We start from the raw sequence: 17,842 nt of genomic DNA, 5'->3' as shown, positions 1-17,842 counted from the left end.
GTAAAAAACAGCAAAAAGTAAGAGGTAAAAAACAGCAAAAAGTAAGAGGTAAAAAACAGCAAAAAGTAAGAGGTAAAAGAAATAAGAAAAGAGTAAAAAGTAATAAGTAATAAGTAAAAGGAGTAAAAAACGAGTAAAAAGTAATAGGTAAAAGGAGTAAAAATAGAGGAAATAAAGAGAATAAAAAAAGTATTATAAAACGAAACCAAAAAAGGGCAAAAGTGTAAAAAGCAAAAAAAATTATGAACAATGCATTAATTAATTTTGGATTATGGCCAAATAAATATTTCCTGTACAGGCAACATTATTTTACATGGAACGTATGCAAAAACGTTTATTATAAAAACATTTGTCGCAGAAGAATATCCTTTAGCAGTCCGTTAAGCGATAGTTCCAACATTAGAGATAACAGAGTTTTAAATAAAAATAAAACATTTTTAAGTAGGAATAATAAAGTAGTCCATCAAGGAATTAATTATTTTATAAATTTTTTTGTGCACACCATGTATAACGAAAAAAATCCCAAAAAAACTTATGAACATAGCAATGTAAATGGCGAAAAATGTGGAGAAGTTGTTCAGGCAATTACTAAAGGTGGGAATGAGCTGGAAAAAAAGGTAGACTTTAATCGTAACGGTAACGGAGACTTCCATTATGACTATGACTATGTAGTTATTGGGGGGGGACCCGGGGGTATGGCATCAGCGAAGGAAGCCGCAGCTCATGGGGCAAAAGTACTTTTACTGGACTTTGTTAAGCCGAGTAGCCAAGGAACAAAGTGGGGTATAGGTGGAACGTGTGTAAATGTTGGTTGTGTTCCCAAAAAGTTGATGCACTATGCAGGAAATATGGGAAGTTTATTTAAGTTGGATTCACCAGAATATGGATGGAAATATGAAAATTTAAAACATGATTGGATGAAATTAATTAGAACAGTTCAATCACATATTCGTTCATTAAATTTTAGTTATATGACTGGTTTAAGATCATCAAAAGTGAAATATATTAATGGGTTAGCTAAATTAAAAAGTAAAAATACAGTATCATATTATTTAAAAGGGGATTTAACTAAAGAAGAAACAGTAACAGGAAAATACATTTTAATAGCAACAGGGTGTAGACCTCATATACCAGAAGAAGTTGAAGGAGCAAAGGAGTTGAGTATAACATCAGATGATATCTTTTCATTAAAAAGAGAACCAGGGAAAACTTTAGTAGTTGGTGCATCTTATGTAGCTTTGGAATGTGCAGGATTTCTAAATTCATTAGGATATGATATCACAGTAGCTGTTCGTTCAATAGTCTTAAGAGGCTTTGATCAACAGTGTGCAAATAAAGTTAAAAGTTATATGGAGGAACAAGGCGTTATATTTATGAATGGAGTGTTACCAAAAAAATTAATAAAAGAGAATGAAAAAATATTAGTACAGTTTAGTAATAATTGTACCGAATTGTACGATACAGTTTTATATGCAACCGGTAGAAAAGGTGATACACAGCATTTAAATTTAGAAGCACTTAATATAAATATAAATAAATCGAATAACAAAATTATTGCAAACGATCTTAGTTGTACGAATATATCTACTATATTTGCTGTGGGGGATGTGGTTGAAAACGTACCTGAACTAGCTCCAGTAGCTATAAAAGCAGGTGAGATTTTAGCTAGACGGTTATTTAATAACTCAAACGAAATAATGGATTATACATATATACCAACTTCTATATATACCCCTATAGAATATGGAGTGTGTGGCTATTCAGAAGAAAAAGCATATGAAATTTTTGGAAAAAATAAAGTTGAAGTGTTTTTACAAGAATTTAATAATTTAGAAATATCTGCTGTGCATAGAAAGAAACATATTAAAATGCAAAAGGATGAATACGACTGTGATATATCTAGTACATGTTTTGCTAAACTTGTTTGCTTAAAAGAAGAAGAAAATAGAGTTGTTGGTTTTCATTACGTTGGCCCCAATGCAGGTGAAGTTACTCAAGGTATGTCTTTAGCTTTAAAATTGAAAGTTAAAAAAAAAGATTTTGATAATTGCATAGGCATACATCCAACTGATGCCGAATCGTTTATGAATCTCTCCATTACTGTATCTTCCGGTCTGCCCTATGCGGCCAAAGGGGGCTGTGGGGGCGGCAAATGCGGTTAATTGAGTAACATTAAGTAAAATGGAGTATAACTGGGTATAATTGAGTATAACTGGGTATAATTGAGTATAACTGGGTATAATTGAGTATAACTGGGTATAATTGAGTATAACTGGGTATAATTGAGTATAACTGGGTATAATTGAGTATAACTGGGTATAATTGAGTATGACTGGGTATAATTGAGTATAACTGGGTATAATTGAGTATAACTGGGTATAATTGAGTATAACTGGGTATAATTGAGTATGACTGGGTATAATTGAGTATAACTGGGTATAATTGAGTATAATTGTTTTTTACTGAGTAAATGCATTAAAATATTTTCCACTTTAAAGTATGAGTATGTGTATATGTATGTATATGTATGCTTTTTTGCCATATTCATGGTGGGCCATAAAATCGTTCTCTTGTAGATGTTATGAACATGTACATGTGTGAATATATGCATATGTACACACGTGCATACGTGGGTAATTCATTCGTCTCTTTTAAAGTGAACAAAATGTAATAACGCTTTAATTAAAATTTTTAAACAAATGCAATTTTATGTTTTCCTTTTCACGTCTTTTTATTCATTTTGTACTTTACCTTTTTTTACTTTTTTTATGCATTTTGTACTTTACCTTTTTTTACTTTTTTTATTCATTTTGTACTTTACCTTTTTTTACTTTTTTTATTCATTTTGTACTTTACCTTTTTTTACTTTTTTTATTCATTTTGTACTTTACCTTTTTTTACTTTTTTTATTCATTTTGTACTTTACCTTTTTTTACTTTTTTTATTCATTTTTTATTTTATCTTCTTTTACTCATTTTTTATTCATTTTTTTTTTTTTTTACCTTTTTTACGGATTTTTTATTTTACTTTTTATTTATTTATTTTTTTTTTGTCATATGTTCTTTCAAGAAAATTACGAAAATTATGAAGCTGAAAAATGAGCTTTCCAAAATAAGGGATAATTAAAGACTTCGTCTCGACCCCATCATATCATGTCTTTTTTAATCACGTTATGGCTCATCCTGTCTAGTTCCATTCAAAAGAAATATAACGGATAGTCATATTGCCCATTGTATATATCCACAATTCGTAACGACACCTTGACGTAATTCATCTCTTGTTATCTTTCCTGTCAGGCGTTTCACGTAGCCATACATGTATATATATACGTATGTATGTATGTATGCATGTATGTATGTATGCATGTATGCATGTATGTATGTATGCATGTATGCATGTATGCATGTATGCATGTATGCATGTATCCTACTACTTCATTATCAACCGAAAATATAAAAAGCGTCTCATTTTGTTGATCAGTCAAGTATTCATTTTAAAAAGCCTATTGTTTGTTAAAAAAGGCTTTCATCTTTTCAAAAAATAAACTACGTAGAAGAGGAGTTAAGTAAAGATGCCGTTGAGTGCTTAATTTTAACCTATTTTCAAAAATAAGGTGTTAAATTAATTCCATGTATGCACTCGTTAAAAGATAAAGCGTTTTAGAGCATATAAAAATATGTACGAAAAAGATATAAATAAAAAAAAAAAAAAAAAAAAAGAAAAGAAAAGAAACGGAACGGAACGGAATATCTGATATAAATGCTTAAAATGAATATACCAGAATTACAGTAAAGCGTTTCCCATATTGTAGGGAAAATACCTGAAAGGAAAGAGAAAAAAGAATAAAATACATACTTACATAAATACATATACACATAAGTACATATACATATATACGTTACAACTCAGAATTACTTATCAATCGATGAACGCCTGTTTCGTGTATATATGTACTCTTTTTATTTATTGCCACCTTTTAATTATTTTTATTATTTTTTTTTTTTTTTACTTCATCCTTTTTGTTTAATAAAAATGGTTTTAATACATGCAAAATCAGTAGAAGAGAATGATCAATTTTTATATGAAACTAACGTAAATGTTTTAATAAAAGAACTAAAAGAGGAGTTAGTAAATGTTCGAAATCTTAGATGCAAAATTTTGAAGCTTCTAGAAGCTTCACTAGATTTAGCAAAGCATGGTCCCCTCAGACCAGAGGAATTAAGAGGAATATCAGACGAGGTACAAAAAAGGGAAAAAAGAAAGAGAAAGTCAAAAAAAAAAAAATTATAAATAATAATAATTATAAAATAAAATAATACTATTTACCATAACTGATATGGACAACATTACCCACATAGTGTATAATACGCTTATCATTTCATCTATTACAGCTTTGTCCATAAACGTGCACAAATGTGAATAAGCATAAATGAAAGCATAGTCATAAATGTAATCATAATCATAGAAGTAAACATAATCGTAGAAGTAAACATAGTCATAAATGTAAACATAATCATAGAAGTAAACATAATCATAGAAGTAAACATAATCATAGAAGTAAACATAATCGTAGAAGTAAACATAATCATAGAAGTAAACATAATCATAGAAGTAAACATAATCGTAGAAGTAAACATAATCGTAGAAGTAAACATAATCATAGAAGTAAACATAATCATAGAAGTAAACATAATCATAGAAGTAAACATAATCGTAGAAGTAAACATAATCATAGAAGTAAACATAATCATAGAAGTAAACATAATCATAGAAGTAAACATAATCATAAATGTAAACATAAATTTGAATATGCTTCATTCCTTAAAGTTCTCTAAGGTGCTTAAATAAAACTGCTCTCTACTTTTTTTTTAATTAAAAATTTCAAAAGGAACTGAAAATATCAGGTTCAAATATTTACAATTCAAAGGAAGTAACAAGTCCAGATGAACACAATTTTAGGACAGGCATAACACCTCCATACGAAGGTGTAGTCAAACTTCTTGGAGCAATTGATAAGGTGAAAATTGAATTGTCTCCTGATAGGGTAAAAGGATAAAAATATATATATATTTTTTTTTTTTTTTTTTTTAATTTTCATTTGGGGTGCTTATTCGCTTATATAGGCTTTACATTCGTACACACATACCAAACATTTACACATACAGATACACCCCACATAAATATGTGCGACTAAATGATGTAAATTCGTATTTACTCCCCTTCACTTGACAGATCGAGAAAAACGTTACGATAACTTTGAACAAATTAAATGAATTGTTAAATTTAATTGTTGACAATTTATATATTTGTTATCCGTCAATGGAAAACCTGCCCTCGTATGACCCTACGCGACTGATATTGGAAAAGGACAACTACTTTAAAGATGTAAAAATAAAAAATGAAAAGAGAAAAGAAGGAGAAGCTTGGAAAATACCGCTTAAAATATGTATCATACATGAAAACATTTATGCACGTACTTCTCTCCATATTACTATTGTACTATGCGTCGTTTGTCATTACCGCTTCTTCAAACCATATATGTAATGTTTTTTCCCACCAGGAGATTACAAGCAGTGAAACTTCTCTGTGGTGGGCCGGAAAGGAGCTTTTAGAAAATACATACTTAAAAAGTTTAATTGGAAAAAATGAGAAAACTAAAATGATTGTAAAAATTCATCCAACCAAATCAGGACCCCCAGAAAGAGAAGCAAGAATAGACAAAGAGACTTACAAGGCCATGTTAGCATATTACCATAAAAAACAAAAAGAAGAAAAAGAATTTGAAGACGATGACGATGATTCTTATTTAAATTCTGAATGGGCAAACCCTTTAAGTTTACAGAAACAGTTACATGGAAATTTAAGCAATATTAAATGGAAACCGTAGCGCTTAGAATGGGAGGCAAGGAGCAGTAAACAGGTGTAAAATAAAATAAGGGCAAAAAATGGGCCAAATGGAGGCCGGAAATGGATTATAAAAAAAATTAGTAAGAGACATGGAAAAAAAGATGGCAACAAAAATAAAATAGCAATGAGAAACACCCACCAGCATAAGATAATAATATTCTTACCTTTCATTCAAACGACAAAAAAAAAAAAAGTTTTCAAAAAAAATACTTTTGCTACACAATGATGAGGCAAGAAGAAGAATTAGAACGTTTCCTCTTTCTTTAAAATTAAAAAAAAAAAAAAAAAAAAAAATTAATTGCAAACATTAACTTTGGGTCTTTATCATGTATATGTACACGCATATACACCCTTCCTGTATGTTCTCCTTTAACCGTGCGAGTGATAATATATCCCCTCCCATCCCCACACACACACACGGTATCTTCAAAATAACTCGTTTATTATGTTTTACATCCGATTCTATTGTATTCTTTCTGTGTGTTTATAATGATGGGAATTTCCTTTTCTCTTTCATTTACATAAAGTTAATTATTTTTCGCAAAAAAAAAAAAAAAAAAAAAAATACAGAAATTATAAATAAAATGAAATTAAAACTGAAGAACTGCACATCATTTTTAAAAGGTACCTTTTATGAAGAACCGTTTACATGCCATTTCTTATATGACACCCTATACTAGCCATTTCCTGTATAGTACGTTTTTAGTTAATTTTCATAAAAATTGAAAACCATACGTTCAAGTTAAAATAAAGGATGGATACTGATAATACGTGTCAGGGACTTTATTCCCGTGTGCATCCAAAAAATGGGTAGACCTTAAATTTGTTGTTTTCCCATGGTTGGTATAAAAAAGAAAAATATCTCTTAACAAATCAACATGAACCATATGAACATTATCAAAAAGATGAAATGTTGACATTGCTTTGTCTTCATTAATATTTAAGTTTATACTGTTAAAATACCAAAATTCCTCTTTTTGTACAGAATTTTTTTTATTTATTATTTCTCGTATATGGGAAATAAACTGTTGAATAAACAAATTAGGAGTATCTACATTTTTATGTAAACATGATTGTAGAGATTGTAAAAAATTATAATGGCTTCTTTTATTTCTATACACAGGTTGCTTAAGTGGGTTCAATAAAACATTTTCCATTTCCTGATAATTACAATACCATATAAAAGAAGTATGATGAACAAAATAATTTTTTGAAAAGGCTTGTGCATTACCCCCTACTTTTTTAAAAATTATCTTTTCATTCTCCTTATCATATGTTTTATAAACAAAATCATTTTCATGATAATAAAAATTTTCATTAAAAAGACTACTATTTTTTTTCTTTTCATCTGTAAAGGGTTTATAGATAAATTTAAATATCCATTCAGTTATATTCGATGGATATATTTTCTTTTCCTTTTCAAAATTATGGGGAAGAATAAAGGAAAGTAGCAAGCAATTCTTGTTCATATAAACTGTCCCTCCTCCTGTGAATCTTTTAATTATGCATATTTTATTCCCTTTAACATAAGAAGCATCCTTTATATAATCGTTAACTTTTCCGCTTATTCCTAATACGATACATTTGTTATTTACCATATTTCGTTGTTCGTCTCCTTCGCACCTTACACCTTTTTCGCATTGTTCTCCATCAGTGTACGTGTTATTTATTATTACAAACCCTACATTATTTAAGTCGTTGCTCAAATGACTACTTAGCCTGTACAAACTTTCTTCAACCAACAACTGCTCATATACATGAAACTTCGTTAAGTTGATGAAATATAACACATTTTTTTTTATTTTACCATTGTTAGGAAATGAAGCAAAGGGGCGGAATAATTCGTTAATTATGTTTATTCCTTTCATCTTTATCTTGACCCTTAAATATCGAACTTCTTTCCCTCGAAACATGCAAAAATGCACGCTTTTAGTTATTCGTGTGAGTTTATAAGTTCTCTTCACGTTTTAACCGTGTGTAGGATAGCGACCTTATGCTTTTCGGTTTGTTTTCTTTAATATGCGACTTTCCCCTATCTTCTTTCCCTTTTTTCCTTAAAATTTGCTTTTCTGTGGGGATTTTATAATAAATCTGTACCACGTGCCGAAGGGTGTGAATTGGCTCTTTTGCAGCATTTTATTTCTCTTGTTTTTGGTGATATATATATTTGCGCATATACATATGTACCTGTGCATGCATATATATATGTATATACACATTTGGGAGAAAAAAAAAAAAAGCTAATAAAGGTTCAGTTCGCATTATTCATTTTCATATTACGCGAACAGAGTACATATTTAATTAAAAAAGTCTTTGGTTAATGTTAAAATGACGACATAATATAATATTGCAGTATTTTAAATAGAAAAGTTAAATAAGGTGTTGCTTGTTCCTTATTTTGTATCATTAGCTAACATATATTTGGCTACATACAATTAAGGAATAGACTGGGCTTATCCGTACTCTTTTCTTAACATCTGCTTGTTAGGAAGCTTTTTAGTAAAATAAACAAAAGCTATAAGCAAATACCCTTTCGTACCGCCTATAAAGCGATTAAATGGGTACATAAATATATATAAAGGAATGTACACATATATATCCTGAGTGCTTATTTTTCTACAACGCATGAACAGTTCAGAATAATCGTCCTACCCTTTTACACCCTACTTTTTATAGAAAGTATTGCCTTTTCACTCATTTCGTGTATCACCACAAATAAACTCCGTTATTTCTTATGTGGACACAATTTTATTATTGTTTTTTTTTTTTTTTCCATACTTTATTTTACATTTGGAACAATCAATTCATTTATTATTTTACGAAATAATTATTAACAGGTAAGGAATATTTTATACATGTTCAATCTCTAAATTATGAACAAAACAAATATGTTCAGACGCGCATCCTCCACAAACACATACACATTTTAGGAAAAATGAAATAACATTAAAAAGTATTTTTAAAAAAAATATATTTAAATGCAATGTTGCACCCGAATTTTAAATCTTTATAGTTAGTATTTTATTTAGCAAATTACATAAAATACATATACATAATGAAAACATGAAATTATTGCCAACTGATATATAATAATAAAAAAAAAAAAAAAAAGTTCAAATTTTCGTGTACATTTTTAAAAATAGCTAGCTGTTTATTATTCTAACTCATATATGCATAATATATGCTAACAAACAAAAAAAAAAAATATATAGTTGTTACACTATACCTGGATCCTTATATGAAACGTTCAGAAGTATATACATACATACATATATATATATATATATATATATATATATATATATATACGTACTTAAATGTACATGTATGCGTATTTGTACTTGCAAAATATATATTAACAAAAAAAAAAAAAAAAGGCGTTACTCTATACGGGGACCCTTAAAATAATTACATATAAATAATCAAAAATGAAATAACAAAAGTCGGAAAAAGCAAAAGAAAAAATAAAAGTAAAAGGATACACACATAAAAAAAACCAAAAAATAAAAAAAGAGTGCCTTAAAATAAAAAAAAAAAAAAAAATACAGTAAAATAAACTAAAGAAAACTAAAAAAAAATGTTCAGTTATATTTTTGCGTATGAACAGCCATTCTTAATTTATCTTCTGCAGTTAACACTTTTCTCAAAATAAGCTCTCTTATTTTACCATCATAAATCATGAAATGCTTCCACCCTTTACCAATATCAATCTGCAATTCATTGACAATACAATGTTCAGTTAAAAATGCGTTTGTTTTTCTCACTTTGTTTTCAGCATACTGTCTGACATTATCGCTCAAAATTACGTGACGGTAAACGTACTTGTCATCTCTGTAAATAGCGGAGTAACAAACGGGGCCTTAGAAAAAATTGTAAAATGAATAAATGAAAGGTGTGATCATATGTGATTTTTTTGGTGTAATAATGCTTATTATATAAATAATAATAGTATGCAAGCGTACTATATGAAGAAAATAAAATATCATATTCTTACAAAATAGTATAACTCACGAAGAGACAAATAAACTGTTGCATTCATAAAAAAAAAAAAAAAAAAAAAAATTTGTACCACTGCAACATTGTGACATAAATAGTTTACCTCTTGATGTAATTTTGTAAGTGTAGTTCTCACTTGAGGATCTTAAAAATTCTAAATTTAAATTTTCATCCATGCTATCTTTAACCGATCTAAATTTTGTTTTTTCTGACTTTGCCAGGTCCTCGAGTATTGAGTAGTAATCATCATTGCTATTGCTGTTACTGCTGTTGTTATTACTGTTGATAGTACTGTTGTTATTATTGTTGATAGTGCTGTTGTTATTGTTGTTGATAGTGCTGTTGTTATTACTATTAATGTTACTGTTACTAGTGCCGTTGTTGTTGCTGCTATTATTTATGCAGCTATTTCTGCTATTGTTCCCGCTTTTCCTTTCGCTGGTATGAGAGCTACAACTTCCGCTTCTTACTTTGTTGTTATGATTAGAATTATAATTACTTCCACAATTGGTCGTTTTGCTATATTTATTATTATTATTTGATTGGTTAAGCGGCGATCTAATGGATTTATTCATATTTTTACTATATTTTTAATATATTTTATTTATGTTTTTTTTTTTTTTTTTTTTATATTTATTTATATTTTATTTTTTGGTTTTACATTTTTCAGTATCACATCTTAAAAAAAATAGAGTTTTACTTTATTAATTTATAAATGTGATACATAAAAAAAATATATAGGAATTCTACATTTTTTCCCCAAATATTCCTTATGTTTTTTTTAAAACTTGATGACCTTTTTGATACATACATAATACATAAATATAAACCTACATAAATATAAACCTACATAAATATATACCTACATAAATATATACCTACATAAATATATACCTACATAAATATATACCTACATAAATATATACCTACATAAATATATACCTACATAAATATATACCTACATAAATATATACCTACATAAATATATACCTACATAAATATATACCTACATAAATATATACATATACATAAATATATACCTACATAAATATAAACATATACACAAATATACACATGCATATATATATGCATATTTACAAACACGATGAAGCATGCTTAAAAGGAAAATAGGATATCGTACTTCCTTTTTCACATAGTCAAAATAAGTAGTTAGAATAATTAATTTTAAAAAATGCACATAAAATCAAAAAAAAATATATATATTGTTTCAAAATATATTTCTGTCTTATTTTTACTTACAGTATTAATTATCTGCTTCTCAAATGCTGAACTGTGAAAATTAGATTATTTACAAATGGATACAGATAAAAAAAGTAATTAGGCCAAAATACACACAAAAAAAAAAAGAAAAGTTAAAACGCGTCAAATACATAAACACATATATACATACATGCATATACATATACATACGCGCATATACATATACATACACGCATATACATATACATACACGCATATACATATACATACACGCATATACATATACATACACGCATATACATATACATACACACATTACGATTACAATGCTGAACATTTACAAAATTACTGTAATCAAATAAAAGCACTCATACTGTCAAAGCTATTAGATAAAAATTTTTTTTTTTATAATATTACGCCATTTTTTTTTTTTTTTTATTATTATATCTTTATAAATCATTAGCACATGTAAAAAAAAGTGTTAACATGCATACTCGTTTTAAAACATACTCACGAATAAACATACATGCTCTAAGAGATACACATGTTTTAACAAGAGACATGCATTGCCGAGAGTAAACCTTATGTGTGTGTATGTGTGGATGTGAGTATGTCTAAATACACAACATATAAGCCCTTTCAATGTTGGGAATAAAAAAATTTAAAAAAACAAAACATCTTCGAACATTTTAAAATATATACAGAACAGTTAAATAAAAAAAACTATAATGTTTTTAAAAACAAATTATATTTTAATTCATTACAAGTCAAATATCTTAACTAAAAAAAAAATGAAGTTACTTAAAAAATACATAAAAGTATATATACATATTTATACATACTTATACATATATATATATATATATATATATATATATTATATATAAAAATATACATGTGGTCCTCACATTTTTTCAATTTTTCACAAATTCATTTCTTTCATGTATGTAATTTATTTTAAAATATTAAAATTAAAAACTTCTTATCCATCATCACAAAACATATTTACACAATAAAAATCGTTAATGTTTTTCTTTCTAGAAATAAAGAAAAAAAAATAAAGAAATAAAAAAGAAATAAAAAAATAAAAAATAGTGAATATGGTCGCTCAAAAAGGTAAATTCTTTAAGGAGTGCATTAACGGACCATTAAGGAACCAAAAAAAATAAAAAATTGAATGATTGAATGAATAAATAAATAAGCAAAATAAAAAAAAATATATAAAATATATAGTAAAATCATGTATCGCCGCGTTACAAACTGAACTATATTACATTAAGTGCTATGCCAAACAGTACTCATGCTCACAATATTTAACTTTCGAGTCTGAGTTAAGCACTCTTTATTTAAGAAACAAAAATAATTTTTAGAAGTATGTAAGACGATATATTCTCCGAACAATTTTACAATTATTTTTAATGCAAATATGAATCAATTGAAACGTTAAAAAAAAAAAAAAAATTTGTTTTCCATTTTTTTTTTTTAATTTCCATTTTTAGAGCACTTAATGAAGTAAGCTTTAACTGCATTCTAGTTTCTCATCGAGCCATGGAAAAAATAAAGTCAAAAAGTAAAAAATCAAGAAATATAAAATAAGAAAAAAAAAAAAAAAAAAAAAAAAAAAAACAACAAAAAAATAAAATAATATATATTTAATTATAATGCGTACGCGTGATATGCTGCTCTAATTCTTAACGTGACATAACTGAAATGGGTCAAAAGAGGGGCACATCAGTAATTGTTCTCATGGTCCGACCATGTGAACATAAATGTACACAAACGTACACACATACATATACGCACATATACACAAGCGCTCATATGCACATACACACATGTACATATAAACAGCTAGTATCATTTATGCGTAAATGAATATAGGTACACTATTCTCACACTCGTGTAACCAAATAATGCTATGCTGAATATTCAAATAAAAAGTCTATGTGATAATATTTCTCTTATTCAATATGGTCGATATTGTCCTTATTTTCATAAAGATATTTTTTAAAGTTTATTTTTAACACGTGCCGTTATTAAAAAAGAGGACTAAGTATTCATGTATAAAACTTTACATAATATTCATATATGTGAGGAAATGTATATATCACTCTTCAGAAGGGTCAAATGACAGGAAGTAAAATGAAAAACACTGAAATAAAAATGAATAAAATATAACAATATAATAACAAAATAAATAGCAAAATATAATAGCAAAATATAATAGCAAAATATAATAGCAAAATATAATAGCAAAATAAAATAATGTAAAATTAAATGGTCTACACATTTTACCTACTGAAAGGTAAAAGCTCGCTAATTTAACTTAGTTATATAGTACTATATTATATTTATATGTATCTTTTTTTCTTTTTTTTTTTTTTTTATTAATAATAAAATATTCTTGCACGTTTATGCCAAAAGTTGTAAAAAATAAAAAAAAATAAAAAAACTTAAAATTTTTAAAAATGATGAAATATTTTCGCTCCTTCCCTCTTTTAATAATCAAATAAAGAATTATACTAAAACAAAGGTTTCTTTACCAAATTGTGCTTCCTCCTTTTTTTAAAATTTTCACTATATTTAAGCATGTGTTTACTCGTGCATTAAAAAAGATAAAGCAAAAATTAAACAGACGAATGAATGGAAGCATAAATATGGGGAAGCATAAACAAATGGGGGAATGAAATATATGAACACATCGATGAATAATACAAACGCATGCATATTAATATAACTTTAATAAATACATATATGAACAATTACGATTAGCATAAATATACATTAAATTTAAAAAAAAAAATACGGCAAATCAAACAAAAGCAATATTAAAAAAATAATAATTAAAAGTTGAATAAACATAAGAGTTCTGTAAATTGGGAAGAAAATGGTATTGAAAATTTTGTACTACTGTAATACTGTACTGCTGTGCCGCTTCACTTTTTAGTTGTAACATATGCTTGTACAAGCTAGTAGGCACATATATACAAGCATAAATTTATGTATATAAACGTGCGTGAGCACAACCCAAACTAAATTAATTTGAGTGAATTCGTTATGTAATCAATTTTAGCTTCATTCACATGGTAACTAACTGAAAAGGACAAAATTTCAAACTCCTGTCGTAGAATATTTCTTGTTATATTTTTCCATTTTTTCTTTGCTACTTTTCTTTTTTCAAAAAATTTTAAAAAGTTATTAGTATTCGTTATATGATCAGCTAAAATGGAAAACTTGGGTATACGAAAAGATTTCACACTATTTAAATTTAGCATATCAATATCTTCATTCATTTCATATGAGCTGTTCATGTTGTTTATTATGTTCTTTATATATTCAGGTAAATTTTCAAACTCTTTCATACAACTGGTAATGCTTGTTATGTTATTCACAGGAGCATATGTTGTATTATTTGGTACCAACGAATGTATATCATCCTCCATTGAGCTTCTTTTATTTTTTAAATAATCATCTTCCTTTTTTTCATCTAAATGATAGTTTCGATCTCGCTCCCCCTGTTTCTGCTTGTGCTGCTGTTGTTCAATCTCCTCCTGTTCTTCCTTTTTCATTTCTATCGCTCTTCCTTGTAATTTTTTACAATATCCCTGTGGCATCTTGTGCATATTACTCTCTTCTTTATTTTTTGAATAAGGATCATTTTTTTTTTCATACATACGAAACTTCTCACTGTCTAAGCTACATGCATCATCATGTGCTAGACCCATCCTCAAAGTCGTAGCACTGTTATTATTATTACCACTACTACTATCAACATTGCTACCCCTACTACCATCACTGCGGCCGACACTGCTACTACCACCGCTCACTTTGTTCTTCTTAGAAGTTGTATTGCCTTTCTTTCTTTCATTTCCTACTCTTTCTTCTTTACCCATATTATTTGTACAACATTTTTCTTCCTTACATGGCACCTTATTCGGAGAGGAATAATCTTCGTTGTGTTTATTTATGTTCATGTACGCACTATCCGTTCCAGTACCTTTCCTAACAGAGCCATTACATTTAATATAGTTATTTATATTATTACTGCCATATGTATGTGCGTTCAAATCGTTAGGAGGTGACGAGTGTTTACTGCGTGATCCCCTTCTTTTTTTTCCTCCTGTATCACTGCAATTATTGCAGTAGCTATTACCACTATTTCCATTATTACCATTATCATTATTTGGCGTATAACAAGGTTCAAGCTTTGTCCTCTGACCACCATCGTCCTCTTTTTTGTTTTCACTATTATAAATACTACTTGGAGCATTGAACTTATTACTGTACTTTTTTGCATCAGGAGAAAGGCCCTTTATACTATTTTTCTTTACATATAATACATCATTATCCTTTTCATAACTGCTATTAATTTTTTTATATTCAAATTCGTTATTTAAAACAAATTTCCTTAACGAACTATTTCTAAACTTTAAATTAATTGAAAAATGTTCTTTATCAGAACAATTCGATTCATATTTTGTCCAATTGGTAAATTCCACTTCAGGACCTACTTCAATATCTACAATTGGCTCGATCTGAGCATATTGAATTTCTCTCTTTTTTTTTTTTTTTTTCTTCCAAATCGTCACTGGTGTAGTCACTATAGTATTCATGCATATTATCATAACTACCAATTTTGTACTCACCTTCGTATTTCTTATTTAACCAAAGTTCATTTGTGCACCTCCCATTTGGTAAGCCCCCATTTTTGTCGTTTCCCCCTTCGCTATGATCGTAGTTCTTACTACTACAATAACGCTGTATGTTATAATTATTTTCGTCGTTATAAATTTTTTTATATTTATTGCAATTTTTTTCCTCGTTATTTTCCACCTCACAGTATTCGTTAAATGTAGTGTAACTCCTATTATCCTTATCATCGTATTTTTCGCAATACCCCTTTTTGCTTCCTCCATTTTTGTACCCTTTTGTATGCTTATCACAAGTTGAATATTTTTCATATTTTATATTTTTTTCCTTATTAGTATAACTGCATTCCCTTTTTTGTGCCTTCCGCGCAATCAACGATTGTTCATTCGCCTTCTTATCCTTCTCATTCTCCTTCTCTTTATCTTTATCTTTATCTTGTACTAATAATTTTTTAATCATTAAGTTGACCTCTTCATGCGCTACTTCGTTATTACTGTCTATGGGTCCCAATTCCTTAAAATCCCCTTCGTGCACCGCTTCCTCATCTGGTAAATGTTTCCCACTTCCTTGCATTTCATTTCTTTGCCCTATGTGTTGACCTTCTTCGCTTATGTTCTTTCGTTCACAAGATATATTTCCCTCATCAGTGGAAACCCTTTTTTTCTTATGCTTACGTAATTCAAGTTGTTCCTCCTCTAGATCATCCGCCTTATTTTTATCATACACATGACTGCTCCTACTCCTTCCCCTACTCCCACTCCTACTCATGCTTCTCTTTGTTCTCTTTCGTAATATTTTTTTCCCATATGGATAACCTTTACACTTTTCAACGTCCTCGCAGGAATTGTAAATTCCCCCTTCTTTTTCCCCATCTGTGTAATAATAACTACAGTCTACTTTTTTACCTTTATATTTTTTATAAGCTCTGCTTCGATGCTCACTTGTTTCTAGGGACGATGTGCCCGAATACTGCTCCTCTTTTACATTAACCTTATCCGTCGGTGAAACTGCGAAATTCTTGCTCTTTCGTTTATTAACACCACCATTAACCACCCTTTCCCCCAAATGTTCGTCATAGTGATCATCATCCTTATCATTATTATCATCGCCGTAATCGTTATCGTCATTATCACTACCATGGTTGCACTGTTGCTGATATTTTTTCTCGTTCCGGAGGTTCACTTTTCTTTTTTGAAATTCTTTTTTTTTTTTATAATAATCTAAGTCCTTGGTATAGTGTGGACTTTTTAAATCTTCTCCTCCGCTTCCTCCCCCCTTATCATATTCTTCCTTGTATTTATATTTGCATTTATTTAAGTATTTCTTTTCGTGGATTTTATTCTCGTTCCTTCTTTTCTCGTGTCTTTTTTTCCTATCGTAGCTATTTCTATCAAAGCTATTCCTATCGTAACTTCTTTTTCGTAATTTTTTTTTTTTTTGTTCATTTTCATTTAATTTTTTTACGGAATTTCTACTACTCGATTTAATGAAGTCACAACTGGAACTTCGAGATGAACTAGTTCTTTTATCTTTAAAATTTGAATAACTAGAATTTCTTATATTTTTATCTTTTAATTTGTCCTTTTTATCCTTGTTATAATTTTTATTATATCCAGTTGATGATGATAAATCATCACTATCTCCAGAGTCCTTTTTCTTTTTAAAGCTTAAATTACTAGTAATACTATTATTGCTACTGTATTTGTTATTACATTTATGGTTTAACTCATATCTTTTATGCTCTTTATAAAATATATTACTATTTCCTTTTTTCTCTTTTTTTTCAATTGTATAATGATTCTTATTATCACTATCATTTTCCGCCTCAAGTGGATGTATTTTATCCACCTTCGTATTATAATTGTTTCTGTTGTTCTTACTTAAATCAACGTGCTTATCAGTATGGTAGCAGCAAGATGTTTCAGCTTTTCCACAATTGTCATTCTGCAGTAAAATACCATTTATCATGTTGTCATGTGCCTCAATGCTATCATAATTACTCGTACAATTCGATAGTATATTTTTTTCAAACCTGTTAACCACCTCATTCATATCCTTCCCATTCCCG

The 17,842-nt window shown here is 28.3% G+C and overlaps 5 protein-coding genes across 5 annotated transcripts in view; 2 read left to right on the top strand and 3 right to left on the bottom strand.

Annotated features, from left to right (window-relative positions):
- Positions 1-242: 242 nt before the first annotated feature.
- Positions 243-2,162, top strand: MKS88_002021 (thioredoxin reductase; the record flags this gene model as incomplete). The annotated part of the gene is made up of 1 exon (XM_067214997.1): positions 243-2,162. One exon carries the CDS (start codon positions 243-245, stop codon positions 2,160-2,162), a length of 1,920 nt encoding a protein of 639 aa, XP_067074318.1.
- A 1,870-nt stretch (positions 2,163-4,032) lies between these two features.
- MKS88_002020 (uncharacterized protein) lies at positions 4,033-5,887 on the top strand (the record flags this gene model as incomplete). The annotated part of the gene is made up of 5 exons (XM_067214996.1): positions 4,033-4,239; positions 4,437-4,791; positions 4,905-5,044; positions 5,233-5,385; positions 5,561-5,887. The coding sequence occupies 5 exons, from the start codon at positions 4,033-4,035 to the stop codon at positions 5,885-5,887; spliced, it is 1,182 nt and encodes a 393-aa protein (XP_067074317.1).
- Positions 5,888-6,644: 757 nt separating this feature from the next.
- MKS88_002019 (lipoate-protein ligase 2) lies at positions 6,645-7,775 on the bottom strand (the record flags this gene model as incomplete). Its single annotated transcript, XM_067214995.1, has 1 exon — positions 6,645-7,775. One exon carries the CDS (start codon positions 7,773-7,775, stop codon positions 6,645-6,647), a length of 1,131 nt encoding a protein of 376 aa, XP_067074316.1.
- A 1,713-nt stretch (positions 7,776-9,488) lies between these two features.
- Positions 9,489-10,478, bottom strand: MKS88_002018 (cyclin-dependent kinases regulatory subunit; the record flags this gene model as incomplete). The annotated part of the gene is made up of 2 exons (XM_067214994.1): positions 9,489-9,766; positions 10,007-10,478. 2 exons carry the CDS (start codon positions 10,476-10,478, stop codon positions 9,489-9,491), a joined length of 750 nt encoding a protein of 249 aa, XP_067074315.1.
- Positions 10,479-14,156: 3,678 nt separating this feature from the next.
- The window catches only part of MKS88_002017 (uncharacterized protein), a gene marked incomplete at both ends in the record, with an annotated part of 3,868 nt that continues 182 nt past the window's right edge, over positions 14,157-17,842 (bottom strand). The window contains 2 exons of the mRNA XM_067214993.1: positions 14,157-15,643; positions 15,714-17,842. The exon at positions 15,714-17,842 is cut by the window's right edge and continues 182 nt beyond it. Of these exons, the coding sequence (XP_067074314.1) occupies positions 14,157-15,643; positions 15,714-17,842 (3,616 nt within the window). The remainder of the gene's footprint in view (positions 15,644-15,713) is intronic.

The sequence above is a fragment of the Plasmodium brasilianum genome, chromosome 7, assembly GCF_023973825.1.
Source record: "Plasmodium brasilianum strain Bolivian I chromosome 7, whole genome shotgun sequence".
Lineage (NCBI taxonomy): Eukaryota > Apicomplexa > Aconoidasida > Haemosporida > Plasmodiidae > Plasmodium > Plasmodium brasilianum.
The sequence above is the reverse complement of the archived record's forward strand: the minus strand, read 5'-3'. Positions and strand labels throughout refer to the sequence as shown.